The sequence below is a fragment of the Notamacropus eugenii genome, chromosome 2 (assembly GCF_028372415.1).
Source record: "Notamacropus eugenii isolate mMacEug1 chromosome 2, mMacEug1.pri_v2, whole genome shotgun sequence".
NCBI lineage: Eukaryota > Metazoa > Chordata > Mammalia > Diprotodontia > Macropodidae > Notamacropus > Notamacropus eugenii.
Window position 1 is genome coordinate 2,329,435 of NC_092873.1, and position 17,970 is coordinate 2,347,404.

Consider the following 17,970-nt stretch of genomic DNA (forward strand, 5'->3'; position numbering starts at 1 on the left):
CGGACATGATACAAATGTGCACTTTCTTACCCTGGAGGTGTTTTCAAATAAATGGTTACTCAATGAGGTATTGGTTTTGCGAAAGTTGAAAACTAGACCAAGAAATGCTTTTGAGGTCTCTTTGGCTCCATGTAAAGGAGGAAGATACACAGTGGAAAGTCCATTGGAGTGAGAGATGGAATAAAGGAGCAAGGAAGGAGTCTGAGAGCTGCCAGTAATTAGTTGCCAGACCCTGTGCAAACTGATTCCCCTGTCTGGACCTCAGTTTTCTTCTCATTAAAATAAAGAGCGTTAGGCTAAATGAGAAATTCTTAATCTCTTTGTTACATAAACTTCTTTAGTAGCCTGATGAATTTTATGGAACCTTTCTCAGAATGAGATATTTAAAGGTCTAGAATTACACAGGATTACAAAAGAAACCAATCGTTTTAAAGTATACTCATTAATTTTTTTTAAGATCATGGGCCCCATCTTAAGAATCCCTAAGCTAGATGATCTTGATAGGTCCCTTCCTGCTCAAGCATTTGTGGAGGCCATAATTTTTTGACACATTTCTACTGGACCATAATACCTGGGTACTGTTCTGCCACTGCCACTAATTAACTTCTCTGAGCTTCAGTTTCCCCATATATCCATAGAAACATACTAATAACTGCCCTAACTCTCAGTACAGTGGGAGTTTGCTCAACGACATCTGAGAAAGTTGTTTTACATATATGAGGGAGTGTTATATTAGCCTGAAATCATATTCCCAGACAACTATCATTTGTTATCAAGCTATAACAATGCCCCTCCCAACTTATTATTTGGCATTTCAGCAGATTAGGGTTTAAGAGTCACACGTACTTTTGACTAGGCAGAGATATTCATTAGGTTTCTAATGGCAGATTGTAGCTATATACAAGAATATTTATTGGATGGGATTGGAAAGGAAAGGTAGGGAAAGAAAAAAAGGGAGGGGAGGGAAGGGAAGCAAAGGGAAGGGGAAGAACGGAGTAGAATGGGATAAGATTTGACCAGATTACAACTTGGATTCAAGCAAAATTTTCCTGTTGCTGAAGCTTCTTTCCTCCTAAGGGCATGTCAGCCAAGTGGTGGAACTATCGTCACTTCCAGCATCATGCAAAGCCAAATATCTATCACAAAGACCCAGATATTGACATGGGACCATTTGTTGTGCTTGGAGAGTCACAACCAGTCAAGGTATGTTTAGAGTGAATACATTGGCATTATAGAAATTCAAAGACATACTTCAAAGAACTGGAGATATCCCGAAAGACTACTAGGTTTCAAGAGAATTTGAAGAAAACCCCTCCCTATTTCACATTGAAGACACACACATGCTAGCCAATTAAATCATGTAATTTCACATTTGGTTCAGCTAGGCTGCATGATAGATAGAATTTTGGGCTTGGAATCAGGAAGACAACAGTTCATATCCAACCTCAGACAATGACTGTGTGACTCTGGGCAAGTCACTTAACCCTATTTGACTCAGTTTCCTCATCTGTAAAAAAAAATAAGCTGGAGAAAGTTATGGAAAACACATTAGTATCTCTGCCAAGAAAATCCCAAATAAGATCATAAAGAGTCAGACACAACTCAAACAATTGAACAATTCACATTTAACTTGGCTTCTCAAGAAATGTCAGTATCTATTGTATAAAATACAAGCTTGTTTGAAATTTAAAGCCTTTTATAATCTGACTGCAAACAAATTTTCAGATTGGCTACATATTGCTCCACTTCACATACTCTATGTTCTAGCAAAACTATAGACCCATTGTTGTTATGTGTCCGTTACATTCTGTCACTTCAACCATCTAGCTTTTCTTTACATTGACTCACTTTTTTTCTGGAATGCTGTCCCTTCTCACCTCCACCCACTGAAATCCCTCTCTCCCTTCAAGACTTAGTTCAAGTGAGTTCTCCCTTGGCTGTCAGTGTTCTCCTAAACCACTGTCAAATTAATTTGTACTTACTTTATTCATTTCCATACTATTTTCCCCCTCCTAGAAGGTAGGGGTTTTGTAGAATGTAGAATGTAGAATTTCCCTTTGTATCCCCAGATTAGGGCCTTACACATAGCAGGCACTGAATTAATGTTTGTTGGATCAATTTATGCCTCTGTTCACTCAAAATTCAACCAAAAAATTCATTAAGCACTTCCTGTAAAGATACTTTTTTTTCTTATTGGCATTGATCAGTATACATATCACCTCTCTGAGCCTCACAGCTTTGACATAAATATGAGAAAGAATAGATTGGCCTAGATGACATCTAGATAAGATATCTTCCACCTCTAACTTTCCATATTCTAGATTCTAAGCCCTAGACTGGATACTAGGGAACATATAAAGTTTCGAGAAGACAGGATGCTTGCCTTCAGGGACCTCATGGAGTAATAGGAGTATGATCAAAGATGGAGACATTGCAAAGTGGAAAGAAAGTTGTATTTTGTGTCAAAGGATCCAGGTTTGAATCTGGGATCCAATGCTTACTCTTTGATCTCGGATAAAGCACTTCATCTGTCTGTCATCGAAAATGAAAGAACTCTAATATTCCAAATTCCATGGTCTCTCCAGTTTCTGACATTTTATTCTTTAAGTGTATTTGAGCTCTGATGTTTTATAGTCTGAGTTCCTTCTATCATGGTCTGTATTCCAATATCCTTCTACCAAACATAACCTTCTACATTCCATATTTTACATTCCAAAGGTGTCTCCTAAGTCTACATGACCATTGATTTCCCTCACAGTTCTAACTCAATAATGCTATAATTCAAGTTAGAAAGGGTGTTAAAGGTTACCTAATATGACATTCCCACCCAGTTCAAGAATCTCTTCTCTAACAATCCCAACAAGAGCAGCTAGTCTCTGTTTAAACATTTTCAGGGTTTGTTGCTATGCTAGAAAGCCCTTTCCATTGTCAACTCAAGGACTTGTTGATCCAGGGTTAGTAAGGGTTGTAAGAAGTTTAATGACCACACCAATGTTAGACCCATTAAGGGAAGACAGAGGTCTTAGAACTGGCATTACCTATCAAAAGATCTGATATCATTGCCAATTCTTGTTTCACTATATAGGACAGAGATGCATTTCCCACTATTCCACAATTTTCAAGTTCTTCTGTTTTCACTGTGTAATGCCAATTCAAGGATAAAATTGGTCATAAAGATTCTTTTTTCCTTATTGGCATTGGTTGGTATAAATAACACCTCTCTGAGCCTCACAACTTTGACGTAAATATGAGAATGAATGCATTGGCCTAGATGACATCTAGATAAGAAATCTTCTGCCTCTAACTTTCCACATTCCAGATTCTAAGGCTCCTTCTAGTTCTGAATTTCTATGTCCTAATGTCCCTGGCATTTTGTGTTCTAATGCCTTTCATTTCTGACATTCTATATTTTATAATCCATAGACCCTTCTAGATTAACCTCTTATGTCCTAAGTTCCTTCTATTTCCAAAATGTTGTCTTCTAATACCTGGGCAGCTCTAGCATTCTATAGTCTATGTTTTATTTTCCAAAATCCATCCCAGGTCTCACTTTCTATAAATGTTCTATGGTCCTTTCTGGATCTGACATTCTATGTACTAAGGTTTCTAACATTCTCTGTCCTAAGATATCTCCACATCTAATATTGTGCTCTCTGGATTTCTAGATTTCTTTTCTTTTTTTTTTTTTGCTTCTGAAATGCCATAGTTTCATGATGTGAAGTAGGAATGTAGAAATTTCATCTTTAGTTCAGTTATTTTGTGGTCATTGGCAAGTATTTTTTAAAAAGCTACTTCTGAAGAATTTAGACACTTTTTATTGAGTTGATCTAAAATCTCAGCATGAAAAGTTTTGCTTGACTTGAAAACACTATGACCATTTGTGTTCAGTGAAGCCAAGACACAGCTGATCTCAAAAGACTACACACCCTACCCTGGGATAGAGGGCTGGGCACTGAGATGCAGCTAAGTTGAAATTGTTCTCTTCCCCAGAAGTCAAACAAGAAAATTCCTCATCCAAATTTAAAAAGAAAAGGGAAGGTGTTGAGTCAGAGGATGCCTGCTTATTGAAATTCAAAGGCAAAAGTTTGACTCTCATGTAAACAGGTTTTTCCAGCTGAGGAAGACACTTATTCTGGCTTCCTGCCAAATTACTGAGGGCTGCATCTTGTTCACCTGCTGAGATCACCTGTTGGTATCACAATTCAGAACTTTAGCTCATAGTTAAAGGGGCAAGGGATATCTTCTGAGTCAGGTAGTAGGCTCATTTTTCCAGTCACTGCTTGTTTAATGTTTGAACCTTCATAAAAGCTTTACAATCCCTCCATGTTCAATATTCTAAGGGCTCCTGTAGCTGCCACAGTTTGACAATCTATGATGTAAATTCTTTTACAATTCTGAAATCCTTTGTTCTGTGTTTCAACATTCTATGTCCATGATGGCTGCCTTCAAATGTTTGAAGGACCATTGTGCCAAAGAAAGATTTGACTAGTTCTGCTCAGCCCCAGGAGAAGAATTAAGAACAAATGTTGAATGCAGTACCATGGGGCAAGAGTACTGGATTTGGAATCAGAAGAGCAGGGTTTGAGATTAGTTCCTCCATTTACTTCTTGTGAGAGCCTGGACCACTCGTAGGCTCTCTAGGACTAAGCTTCGTTGTTTATGAAATGAAGAGGTCAAACTAGACAATTTCAAGATCCCTTCTAGTTCTGAACAGTATGTCCCAAAGAAATGTCAGGATTTCCTGATGATTAAAGTCGTCCAAAATCAGAATGAACTTCCTTGGGGGACAAAAGACTGCCTTCAGCAGAAGACTTAAAAAATATACATATAAATAGCTGCCTGTCAGGTAGAGAGGGGAATTTCCTGTTCAGATACCAATTGGGTTAAATAACCTCTGTGGGTATTCTACCATAAGAGGATTCTGTGATTCCTTCTGTCCTGGGTTACCTTCTAATTCTAAATTCATCTTTTTCTCATATGCTAATAATACTGTGTTGACCTGAAAACTTGGTTAAAGAAAAGGCAAAAGGCTAATGCATACATCTTATGATTTAATTATTTAATTGATCAATTCCCTAGTAAAGAAAATGGTAACACAATGCATTACGGAGCCAGAAATGTTCTGGCTACCAATACAAAGAATTGGGCAGCCTTAAATCTGTTTTAGGACAAAGAAGTGTTCTCTTTCCTTCAGATTTATGCTCTCCATTAACTAGACCATTAGAAAGGAATTTCTTAATTGCGTAGGTTATAAATACAATAAAATATGACAAAGTTTCAAAATGAAATTATGACCTAAGATGTTTTTATTTACTTTATGATTAACATTCCATAACATAGTTTATGTCTACAAATATTAAGATAATAGAAAACGTCCCATTGTGTCTTAGGTTAAAGGTCTCTAAAGGAATGTTAAGTCAGCCTTGGCTGGCTTTTGTTGACATAGGAAGAGGCATTCTCTGAGTTTGCTTCAGAGAGAGCAAAGAGACTATTCCAAAATTTTATATTAAACATTTTCACCTCTTACTCCTTTTTAATATTTTTAATAAACCAAGATATGCCTTCTCATTTTTCATTCCAAACTTCTTCCCCCAGTTGAGCATACAAGAAAAACAAAACCCATTACAAGCATGTATAGTAAATCAAGACACATTGACCATGATAGATGTGTATACATTATATATGTATATATTCCCTTCTCAAGATCATTTTACAGTGGATGAAACTGAGGCACACAAGGTAATGATTTGCCCAGGGTCACACAATTACTGTCAGGGTTGATTTGATCTCAAGAAGGTGAGTGAACCTTACTGACTGCAGACCTGACACTCTATCCACAATGCTATCTAGCTGTCCCTTTTCTTTAGAGTAGAGGCTGTTAAATCATATGATCTTGACTTTGGTTCCTTCGTGTTTGATTTATGGCTTCTATACTTCCTCCTTTCTTGGTACTTTGCCCAGGGTCCCCTTCCTCTACCCTCAGGAAGTCTACTTCTTACTCTGTTCTAGGTCTGTGACTCAAGATTGGGTAGTGGGAGACAAAGCTGCCAGTTTTCACCTGTTCCCTGTAACAGTGCCCTAGTATGGGTCTGATGAAGTTCCTGTCTAGGTCTGGAATCTTCTCTTTCCCTGGTACACAACCTCTCCCTGAGCACTGGAGTGCTCAGAGGATCCATTCCCAACCTAACCTGTCCCCCTTGGACAGACCTCCCTGTTTCCCTCTGCTGACCTAGATCCACTCTGATATTTTCAGCATCTCCATATCAATTTCCAGTCTGGTGAATTTTCGAGATTGATTTGGAGGAGTTTTTAGATTGAAGCTTACTACACAGCTAGCTTCCTTTCACTCCATGATCTTGGCTCTGCATCTGATCCTTTAACTTCTAATATTGTCCTATGTTCTCAGGACCTTTATTCAACTAACACTCTATGGCTTATATTCCCTTCTAATTATGACATTTTAAAATCTCTATTCTAGCACCAACATTCTAAAATTCTATGATTCTGGATTTTACTGGAAGAGTCCAAGACTTACATAGATTTGGTGAAAATAAATAGTTTCTCATCTTTTCTGCCATCCCCAAGAGTTAAATGTCTCATCCAATGGCTCAGCCTTTATACCTCTCATGCAAATTGTCTGGATGACTCTTTCCACAGAGAGGATAAGAAGCTGTAATTGTAAGGACAAGATGAAGGGAACACTGTAGGGTAATGACAAGAGGTGAATTTGAAGCCAAGAAACTCAGATTAAAATCCTGCTTCTCATACTTAGGATGGCTTTATAATGCTGTGCAAATCACTTCATGAAGCTGGATCTCTATTTCCCCAACTGTAAAAAGGGATAACAAGACGTTTGTGATCTATTTCAAATGGATGAGATGAGACTGCTCATAAATGTGAGCTCTTGTTCAAAGAGAGGAGGCACCAAGGCAAAGTGCTGAATCTGGTCAGGAAGATGAGTCCAAATACAGCCTCAGATACTCCTAGCTCTGTAACTCTGGACATATCACTTACCCTGTCTTCCTCAGTTTCCTTATTTATAAAATGGGGATAATATTAGCACATACCTCATAGGGTTGTTGTGAGAAACTAACGAGATTACATTTGTATATTGCTTGGCAAACCTCAAATGCTACTTGTTGTCATCATCGTCATTGTTGTATTATTACTACCATCATCACCTGGTTTAACTCTCTATTTTACACTTACTACCCATGAGAAAATCAGGGCCCAGAGAGGTAAATAACTTGCCCAATACCAAACGAGGAGTAAGCACCTGAACTGGAATTCGTACTTACGTCACTGCCTCCAAAGCTAACATAAACGTTCACCACACTACATATTAACTCTTCACTATATAGCACATTGTATTAACAGGATTAACTTGTATTTCTGGTTTTTTTTCCTTTCTCCATTCAGTATGAGAAGAAAAAAATCAAGTATATTGACTATAAAAAGCAGCATCTATACTTTTATGTAGGTGAGTCTCCATAACATCCTCTATTCTGATTTCTAAAGGTACCTCCTATCTCTGGTATTTGTTATGCATCCTGTAGACCTATCCAGTTCTGAAATTTTGTGTTTTAAGATGCCTTCCATCTCTAGTAGTCTACACTCTAAGGCCCCTCCCAGTTGGAACCTTCTAAGTTCTAGGATCTTTCCCCTTTAACGTTCGATGGTTCATGTTCTAAGGCCCCTACTACCTGTGACAGTCTATGTTGAATTCCAAGGTCCCACTCTGTTCTAACATAATATGTCTTGAGGGCATTTTCAACTCTGACTTCTTATGATTACAGGAATAGTCATTTCCTAGAAACTGAAGACACTTTTTGAATATTGCCAACTCAGTCAATAACCAAGGTATAGGGTACCCAGTGAAAGGGTTGGATGACCACTTATTTATGCATTCATTGTACTAGCACCTCCTCATCTTACTTAACACCTTCTTTTCCCTTACAGTTGCTCTTCCCCTCCTCATGTCAGTCTTTATCAACATGAAATCCCTGAAAATGACGTTTCTTCGGAAGGAATGGGGGTGAGTGACAACCTTCCTGTCATAGACTCTGTCCTTGGAGCCAAGGCCAATAGAGGGTACAGACTACTCCTCAAGTTTGCTTGGTGACAGAGGCAGAGAACATTTACCTTGAAAAAGGATATGGCCAAACCTAGAGTGGGGACTGATAGCTCAGTCCTTAGAGCATCAGACTTTTCATCTAAAAGTCTGGTGGAAATCTGACTTGGTGGCACAGTGGGTAATGTGGATAAAGTGTAATCAGGAAGAAGACTCAGGATTAAACCCTACCTCAAATACCTACTAGCTGTATGACACTGAACATGTTCCCTAACCTCTCTCAGTCAGAATTTCATTAACTGCCAATTGAGTAGGTTGAACTCTCAAAGTCTCCTCCAGGTCTAAATTGATGACTAGATAACTTCAACCCCATTTAACCTGAAATTTGTTTTTTTTTTCCCTCTTTTAGCAGCTTGCCTGGATCAGTAGCTTTTATCTTCGCTATTTCATCACCTACAGATCTTACTATGGAATTATTGGGACTGTACTTCTCATATATCTGGTCAAGTAAGTAAATCAACAAATTATGCTATTCCTCTCTCCCGGTGATCCTTAACCTGGGGTCTGGAAACTTGCTTTTGTTTTTTACTTGTCTTCAAAAAGAGGAAGTTAAACAGGGCTTAAAGCGCTGGACTTGTGGTTAGGAAGGCCAGATTTTAAATCTGGCCTCAGGCCCTTACTACTTATGTGACCCTGGGCAAGTCATTTGACTTCTCTTTCTGTAAAATGGGGGTAATAATGGCACTTTCTTCCAGCGTTATTGTGAATATCAAAGGAGATAACATATGTAAACTCCTTTACAATACTTAAAGTGCTATCCTAATGTTGTTATTATATATATATATTTGATAACTATATATTTACAAAATTATATATGTATAAAATCAGTTTTTCATGTAATCCTATTTATTTATTTTTATGTTTTTTAGCACATTATGATGAAAAAGGGGCCACAGGCTTGCTCAGACTGATAAAGGGATCCACGACATAAATAAGACCATGCAACCACCTCTAGCCCAAACCACCAGCTCCTTTATCCCCATTAGGGCTATAGGAACTCTAGCAAAGCCCAAGTGAGCCCTCCATGCACACACCTATCCCAGAGGTTACCTAAGAATTGTGTTATCTCAGGCCTTAAAAATAGACACTGAAATAACTGAGATTGTCTAATATTTCTTCTATTGCCCTTGTATAGTGTGTTCCATTCCAACCACCCCCTCCCACACTGAACAGGTTTCTCCCTCTTCCCCCTTTTCCCACTTTTCATTTTATTTGGAAAAACAAAGACCAGATTGTGAAATGGTTTAAACAGACTTGAGTGTGTGGATCACCTCTTCATTGGCTCTCAAGGTTCTCCCTCCTCTCCTTGACTTCCTGACTTCCTTTAAAACTCACATCAATTTCTATCTTCTGCAAGCAAGAAACCTTTCTCAATACCCCTACTACTAGTGCCTTCCCTTTGAAATTGCCCTCATTTCCCCTGTCTTGTTTTGCATGTACATAGCTCTTTGAATGTTTCTCCCCCACTAGAATGTGAGTTCTTTTAGGACAGAGACCAGGTTTTTTGCTTTTCCTTATATCTCCAGCATGGAGACAGTGTTACACGGAGTTAAAATTACATATAATAAACATTTTATAAATGCTTGTTGACTGACAGATTGAGATGGCCAGTGAGAGCTGTAGTAATGGAGGGAATCAGTTGAGCTAAATCACAAATCTAAAAATGGCAAAAGAGTTTCCAGTACCTCATTTCACAGGTAAGGAAACTGAGGCAAGGTGGGAAATGACTTTCCTAAAGGCAGGAAGTTAGAATGACATTTAGAAATGAACCCACTTCTTTAGACCCCTAGTTACGTGTTACTTTTTAACTAAAATATCACTATAATGACTTTTCACATGCCCAGCCTTGGTAGAGCCTTCTGAGCTCCATATTGGTCTGGTCAGCCACAGTCAGACACACTATACCTTGATCCCAACACAGTGATGTCACTTTGGTCCTCTTTGAGAACAGACAACAACTATAGCCACTCTAACTTGTAAAGGGAGTAGATTGGATTTAATGATCTCTAGGTGACTTTTCCAGTTTTAAAAATCTGTGTTCTATGTTCAAATATCACTTACAACCTTAATATTTTATGTTCTATGTTGTAAATTCACTTCCAACTTTAATATCTCATCTTCTGTTTTCTGGAATTTTTTCTGGTTCATCATTCTATGTTCTAAAATCATGCTATCTTTGAACCAAATTCTGCTATGAAATGACTTCAAATCATGGAATTCCCTACATCTTTAATGTTATTGAATACTTTGCTCCAGACATCAGTAAAATAAAACCAGGGCTTTAGAGGCAGCATGATGTGTCAGTGAGAATCTGGACAAGACATCAGAAGAACTGCTTTCTAATCCTGGCTGTCATTTACTATGTGACCCCCTCAGAGTCTCAGTTTGATTCTGAAATGGAGGCAATAACACCTTGCCTACTTTATGTGGCTGCTAAGATGGGAACGTTTTGAAAACTCTGAATTGTTTGGGGGAAGATGGATAACCATTTTTACTCCAAGTACATCCTACATGTCTGGAAATCCATAGGATCATAGGACTTAGAGGCAGAAGAGATCTCAGAGATCATGTGTTTGGCCCTATTATGTTAGAAAAGATGTAACTGAGGCCCAAAGAAGGGGGAGTGACTTTCCCCAGGTCACACAGATGTAATAGGGGTCTGAGTAGTGGCAGGGCTAACACATTATATAGTCATCTCTGGAAAGAAAAGACAACACAGTATTGCTCATAGAAGGTAGCCAAGTCCTGCAAAAACCATTATTCAATAACTTCAAGGCCTTTCCAATCCTCTCTAGTCTTACTCCTGGTTTTCCCCCTTCACATTCTGCCCTGCCAAATTGCCTAGTACACACAGTGTACCACTCACATGGTGGTTATTTAGTATGTATTGTTAATGGATGGAAAATAAATATCTGTTCCTCATGAAAATGACCAACTGCCTCATTGCCTGTCTTTGTGCTTTCTCCAAAGGCTGCTGGAAAGCCCCTGGATTACATTAATCACCCAGATGAGCCACATTCCAATGAGGATGAGTAAAGAGGAAAACAAGGACTGGTTTAGCACACAGGTAATGATGGCCACCTTCTAACAGATCAACCACTAAATCAGTGGAGTTGATGAATGTGGGTCATGGTATCCTGTCAAATGGATCAAAAACATGATGAAAATGCTAGACTGTCAGTCTTGGAAGGGACTTGAGAGCACAAAATGTTAGAACTAAAAGGGGCATTAGAAAAGAGAATGTCAGAATGAGGAGGGACCCAAGTCTGAAATGTAGGGGTTGGTAGAGACCGTGGAGTGTAAAATGTCAGAACTGAAAGAGACTTGTGAATATGGAATGTTTAATGTCTGGTGTGGGAGGTTCTTGGGAGCAAAGAGAACTGTTAGAATAAAGAGGAATTTTAGAACAGAGAACAGAGAATGTCAGGATTCAGAGAACCCTTAGAACATAGATTGACAGAGCTAGAAGAGACTTGAGAGTTTAGAATATAGGATGTGAATTATGAAAAATCTCACAAGTGTTGACTATGGGGAATGGGACTATTTTAGAATAGAAAACACAAAATGGAAAGCTTAGAACATAGAAGGGAGGGAGGAAAAAAGGTAGGAAGGAAGGAGGAAAGAAGGAAGGAAGGAAAAGGAAAGAAGGAAGGGAGGTGTGGAGGAAGGGAGGAAGGAAAAGAAGGAAGATGAAGAGGGAAAAAAGGGAAAGAGGAAAGGAGAGGAAAGAAAAGTTATTAAGTGGTTATTTTGTTCCAGGCACTCAGCTAAGCACTGGCGATGTATATTTAAGGACAAGTAATACAGACCCTACTCTCAAAAAGCTTATATTCTAATGAAGGTAGAAAACACACAAGGGAAGGATGGTGGGAGGGAGAGAAAGGTACCCAACTGGGGCATAGTTTTGAAGTCCCAAATCTCAGGAACAAGCCAGGAGGAGAGTGAAAGCTGACCAGCCTGGGTCCTGCAAAAAATGGAGGGCCCAAGAAAACCTTACCAAAGGAAGAAGGGGACCAACGTGGTGGAAGAATATTTTAGGGTGAGAAAACTGGAAGGACCATTGGATATTCATGGTATGGAATCTCAGATACTAAGGGAAGTTCCGGAATCATTTTGAACCCCAGAAAGTTAGGACCAGAGAAGTGGGAAGGATATCAAATGTCTGGACACAGATTAAAGTATAACACAGAAAAAAAGAGTGGAAATAGTATCAAAACATAACATATCAGTGCTAGATGGGATTACAGAAGATCAAATGTAAAAATCAAGAAGAACTTTGGAGTATAAGACAAAATGTGGTATTGTAGAAAGAGCATTGGCTCTAAAGTCAGAAGATTTAGGTTCTTACTCACTTTATCACCATTAAGTTATATAACCTTTCTGATCCTCAGTTTCCTCATCTGAAAAATGAACCAGTTGAACTAGATGGCATCTGAGGACCCTTCCAACTTAAGAATTATGATCTTGTGTCTTGACCTTCAAACACAGAACTTTAGAACATAGACTCTAGGATATAAAAGGGCTCTTGTAGACTCTCTAGTCTAAACCCTTCATTATCAACATGAGGAGACTGAGGCTTGGCGAAGCAAAGGAATTGCTCAAGGTAACAGGTCTTATTTGTGAGGAAGCTGAGTCAAGCCCCCTGACTGCTGTGCTTTTTTTCTGTACTTTGCTAATATTTTAAAAGAATACAATTACCTTCCTGATGCCTCCTCAAGTAATCTTTCCAAGAGATACGGAGATGAAAAATATCCAACAAAGATGACCAACAATCCCCAATTAGAGCTAAATAATACCTTAGAAAAGAGTTGAACAAAATATCATTTTGTTCTACTATCTGAGAAGATAGCATGTTCCACATTTAAGGATGTGTCTCTGGAACTAGCTTCATGCAATGCTCTCCTTTTCCCATCCCCCCCACACAAACACATCCTTGAATTCATCTTTACCCTTCAGTCTAGTGAAATCTTATCTATTCTTCAAGCACATTTCAAATGGCACCATCTACATGAAGCCTCCCTGATCTCCTGACCAGAATGACTCATATCTCTGAATCTCTGGAACAAGTCTTTACCACTTACACAATACTGACTAATTACTTATGTTGAAGTATATCTCTGTTGATACATTGCATTTGGATATTTTTCCTTGTTAAATTATCATCTCCTTGAGGAAAAATATCTCCTTTGTAATCCTCAGCATCTAGTATAATATCTTTCACACAGAATATACTCAACAGTCCTTACTGTGTGAATGAAAATTGCAATGCGGAGAAATGAAAAGTTTTACACTTGGGTTCAAAAAATCAGCTTCATAAGAAGATGGGGAAGCATGACTGCACCACAGTCGATCAGGAAAAGATTGCAGGGAGTTAGTGGATTATCGGATCAACAATACATTATGGCAACTCCAAAAAGCTAATACGATCATAGGCTACATTGAGAGACATAGGGTTCAGGTCCAAAGATGGGATCCAGTTTTTGTGCTCTGCCCTCATCTAACCACCTTGGAAGTACTGTGAAAAGTTCTGGACATTCACTTTCAGGAAACGCGTATTAACTGAAAGTTTAAAGATGACCAAGATAGTGAATGATATCAAGAATATGGCAAATAAGGATTAAGTGAAAGAACTAGGGATGTTCAGGAGGGGAAAGAATTAGGGGCATGAAAGCTGTCTTCAAGTGCTTATTTGAAAGGCTGTCACGTGGAAGACAGGTTAGAACTTTCTGCTTAACCTTAAAGGGACCGAACTAGAAATAGCTGGAAAAATAGCAAAAGGAGAAGATTTTGGCTTAAAATAAGTGGGAGGGAAAAATCTCTTAGTAATTAGGGGTCTCCAAAACCAGACTGGCTTGTGCTCAGAAAACAATGGATTTCCCATCATTGACTGTCTTTAAGCAAAAGGTGGGTGGATATTTGTCAAGTATTTTGAAGAAGTTGCTTCTGGCTCATGTATAATTGGAAATCAATCACGTTTTACTGTCTCTTTTACCTCTGACATTCATTGATTCTGTGATACAAGGAGCTTTACATGAGACACATTGACATATGAGAGAAGCAAGACTCCATTACTCATACTCACTGAAGTCAAATATACTGATTTGTGTTTTATTGGCAGGTTCTGGCCACCTGTAATGTTAAGCAATCCTTCTTCAATGACTGGTTCTCTGGACATCTCAACTTCCAAATTGAAAACCAATGAGTAAGAAATTTTTGCTGAAAAGGGATAGAAAAGGTTATTTAACTCCTTTCCTTAGTATCTGATCTTGATGACCCTAACATAATCTGGGGAAGAAGATGGAGGACTGAATTTAAGAGAGAAGAAAACTATTCTATCAACAAGTATTTATTAATCACCTACTATATATGTCAGGCACATAGACGCTGTAAAAAGTGGGTGCCGCTTCTACTCATTGTTCCTAGTTATATGCTCTACAGCAAAGCAAACCAGATCTACCCTTTCTTCCAAGTTTCCAAGTAACAGTCATTCAAATGAGTACTTGAAGAATGCTAACATGCCCTTAATTCTTCTCTCCTCTGGGCTGCACACTCCTAACTCCTTCACCTAATTTGTGCTAGGCTAGGCTCTAGTACAAAGAATGAAATCAATAACATTTGCAATGAAACTATGACCAAATCCCACCTAAGATACCTACTATGTGTGAGCATGGCCCAATTCTACCTGCTTCTTCATCGGCAAAATGGAAATTTGTAGTACCTACCTCACAGGGTGGTCATGAGCCTCTAAAGAGAGTATGTGTGTACATCAATATGAATTATTATTAACCATCAATCAATAAGCATTTATTATGTCTACTACATGGCAGACATCACCATTGTCATTATCATCATCAGTCCACACAGTGATTTCGTCAGCAAGGGGAACGCCCTTTTAATTAGTTAACTTCATCTACCAATGCACATTAGTAGCATATTGGTAGCAAGTAAGAACCTTACAGAGTTGTATGGGGCATGTGGAGGTGATGGAACTTGAACCCAGATTTTTCTTACTCCTAGACCTTTCTTGAATCTAAAACAGGATGTGGCATCTTATATATTAAGCTGAATAAACATCTTTGAAATGACACCACTAGGGGGAGCCCAACTTTACTCACTAGGGACTAAAGAGAAAAAGTTGTCCAGATATTCCCCACAGTGATTATAGTCTGTAGGCTTAGGAGTATGACATATTCGAAAATAGAGAGAAGAGAAATTTCAGCAAGAGCAAATATTCATTAAGCATCTACTACATACAGGGCCTTGAGCTAGTCCTGGGATCATAAATTTAGACTAGAAGAGTTCAAAAGAGACATCGTGTCCAACAATCCCATTTTACTAATGAGAAAACTGAAACTTTGACAGGTTAAATGAATTAACTGTCTAAAATCACACAGCTAGTCAGTGCCTGAGGTGGGATTTGAACCATCAGCTTCCTGACTCTTAACTCCAACATCCTTTGTACCACACCACTGTCTATCAACTGAGCAAAATAAATTATTTACACAGTTACTTCCCCTTAATGGAGCCTGCAATCTAGTTGAGGAATAAGGTATCAAACATAAGTATCTATAATACATTCTTGAAGGAAAAACCCATTAGTGTTCTAAAGTCTTTATGGACAAGGAGGGTAAGGGAAGGTATAGAGAAGGAGTTCCTATCTTGAGAAAGCCACCACAGTGGATAAATTTATATTCCTGAGGTCTTAGTTAGTTAATGTTAGCATTAAGAAGAAATAGAACTGATTTGTTGGCTGAACTCCATGGAAAGTTGATCTCTTGAATAACACGTTCTTCCCTGATACTTTGATGCTCACCTTACTTTAGATGATCTAAGTATCTATCCCATACTTAGATTTTATATATTTGCTTCTTCATCATTAAGAGTGAGAAACAATTTCCCATGCCCAGGCTCAGTCACGTATTCCAGACATTTTGTAGATTTTTAGATGAAGTTCTACAAAAAACTGAAAAACATGGGACCACATTAGGGAATCCATCTCCCTGACTGTTCTCTGCTTTCTTTGTTCTGTTTCTTTGTGTCAGCCATGGTGTGGGGTGGACCATCCTTCACATTTGTAGTATTTTCACATTAGAGATACAGCTGGAGTACAGTGGTAAGAGCACAAGATTTATTCAGAAGACCTGAGTGCAAAACCTAGCTCTTCTATGTACTTGCTGCCTAAACTTAAGCAACACTATGCACTTCAAGGTCCTCATTTGTAAAATAGGGATTAAACTCGCTACCTACTTCACAGGGTTGTGCTGAGGGTCAGATGATGAAGTAATGAACATGAAAGTCCTCTTTGGAAAGAGAGAGAATGAGAGGCAGAGAGAGGAAGGAGAGGAACAGAAAAAGGGAAGGAGGAAGGGAGACAGACAGAGGCAAAGATAGAGAAAGAGAAAATCTGCTGGGTTTCTTTGTCTCTTCACCATTGTGTGAGCCACTGTTCTACAATAAACATCAATTCATAATACATTTTTAAAAATCAACTTACCTTCATCTGAAGATAAAATGTATTATATAAATACAAACAGCAAGTAAAGACAGTTTAAAGAAAGCAGCAGATAGGATGGGAGATGAGAATTGGGAGAGAAGCAAAGAAAGAATAAATTGACCAGGTCCCAGTACTAGAGAAGTTAGAGAAATCACAAAATTCTCTCCAGGCAGGTCACTCCTTAGTCAGGTCAAAAAGCTAAACAAGGCTCCACCTGATCATGATTACACTTGTTTGAAATAGCAGACCCATTCGATTGCAATTGACTGGTGCCTAGCACTGGAGTTAGTCCATACCTGTATAACCCTAGGCTTCCCATGGGGCTCAAAATTTGCCCCAGTTCTGTTGAGGAAAGCACCATCCTATGCTTCCTCCTTCCATATCCTTAGTCTTCCCTTACCGTGGGTACAAAACTATTCTTCCTATAAGACCCCTTGTTAATAAGGAGTTACAAATATATTTTACACAATTTAAAGGGCTACATAAATATCAGCTACCATTATGTCTCATGACCCTCACAACACCCTTGGAAGAAAACCAATGCTGGCTGTGATTTATAGATGAAGAAAGTAGAGCACAGAAAGACAGAATAAACTTGCCCAAGATCACATTACCAGTTAATGAAAGATCTAGAATTAGAATGCAGGTATTCTGACTGTTGTCTCTTTAACTAATGCTTACTGTTTCCATCTATCCAGAGGAGAGTGATGTTCACCCTAACAGATAATCCAAAAGAACGGAAAAATCAAAACAGTCCTTATATTTGATTAAAAAAAATAAAAGGCAATTTTCTCCTCATGAGCATTGTTTTCATAATTACACTTGGCTTGGACTAAGATTCAAATTCATTGGCATTAGCCCAACAGGCCCCAAAGCCTATCTCACAGATGGGTTCAGTGAATAGATGTGAGAGTGATAGAGATTCTTAGAACTTCCCTGAACACAGATACATGCATTTTTATGGTTGTGTTCTCATTAGTGCTATGATAGATCTGACATCTTTCTGATGAGAGTTTTCCCTCCACCAAGGTAGTCCATACTCCTCCACATCATCTTAATTGTGTTCCATTTTCATATCTTCTCATAGCAGACCTAAAAGAATCAGCAAAAATGTACCATGTTTCTTTTGATGTCTAGGTTTCATATTCTTTTCCTTCTCTTTGTTTCTTTAGCCTATTTCCCACCATGCCCTGCCATAATTATTATAAAATCGCACCACTAGTGAGATCATTATGTGCCAAGCATGGAATTGACTATGTGAACAAGCCAACGTTGAAGGCATTTGGGGACATTTTCAGGTAAGAGATTATCTCACAGTTTGCAGATTCCCTTCTCCCTCTGTAAT

The 17,970-nt window shown here is 38.5% G+C and overlaps 1 protein-coding gene across 1 annotated transcript; it reads left to right on the forward strand.

The window, feature by feature from the left end:
- The first annotated feature begins 7,372 nt into the window (after positions 1-7,372).
- Positions 7,373-14,498, forward strand: LOC140524243 (fatty acid desaturase 2-like protein FADS2B). The gene is made up of 5 exons (XM_072638621.1): positions 7,373-7,480; positions 7,960-8,035; positions 8,481-8,578; positions 11,102-11,198; positions 14,250-14,498. Exons 2-5 carry the CDS (start codon positions 8,030-8,032, stop codon positions 14,331-14,333), a joined length of 285 nt encoding a protein of 94 aa, XP_072494722.1. The 5' UTR covers positions 7,373-7,480; positions 7,960-8,029; the 3' UTR covers positions 14,334-14,498.
- The last annotated feature ends 3,472 nt before the right edge of the window (positions 14,499-17,970 follow it).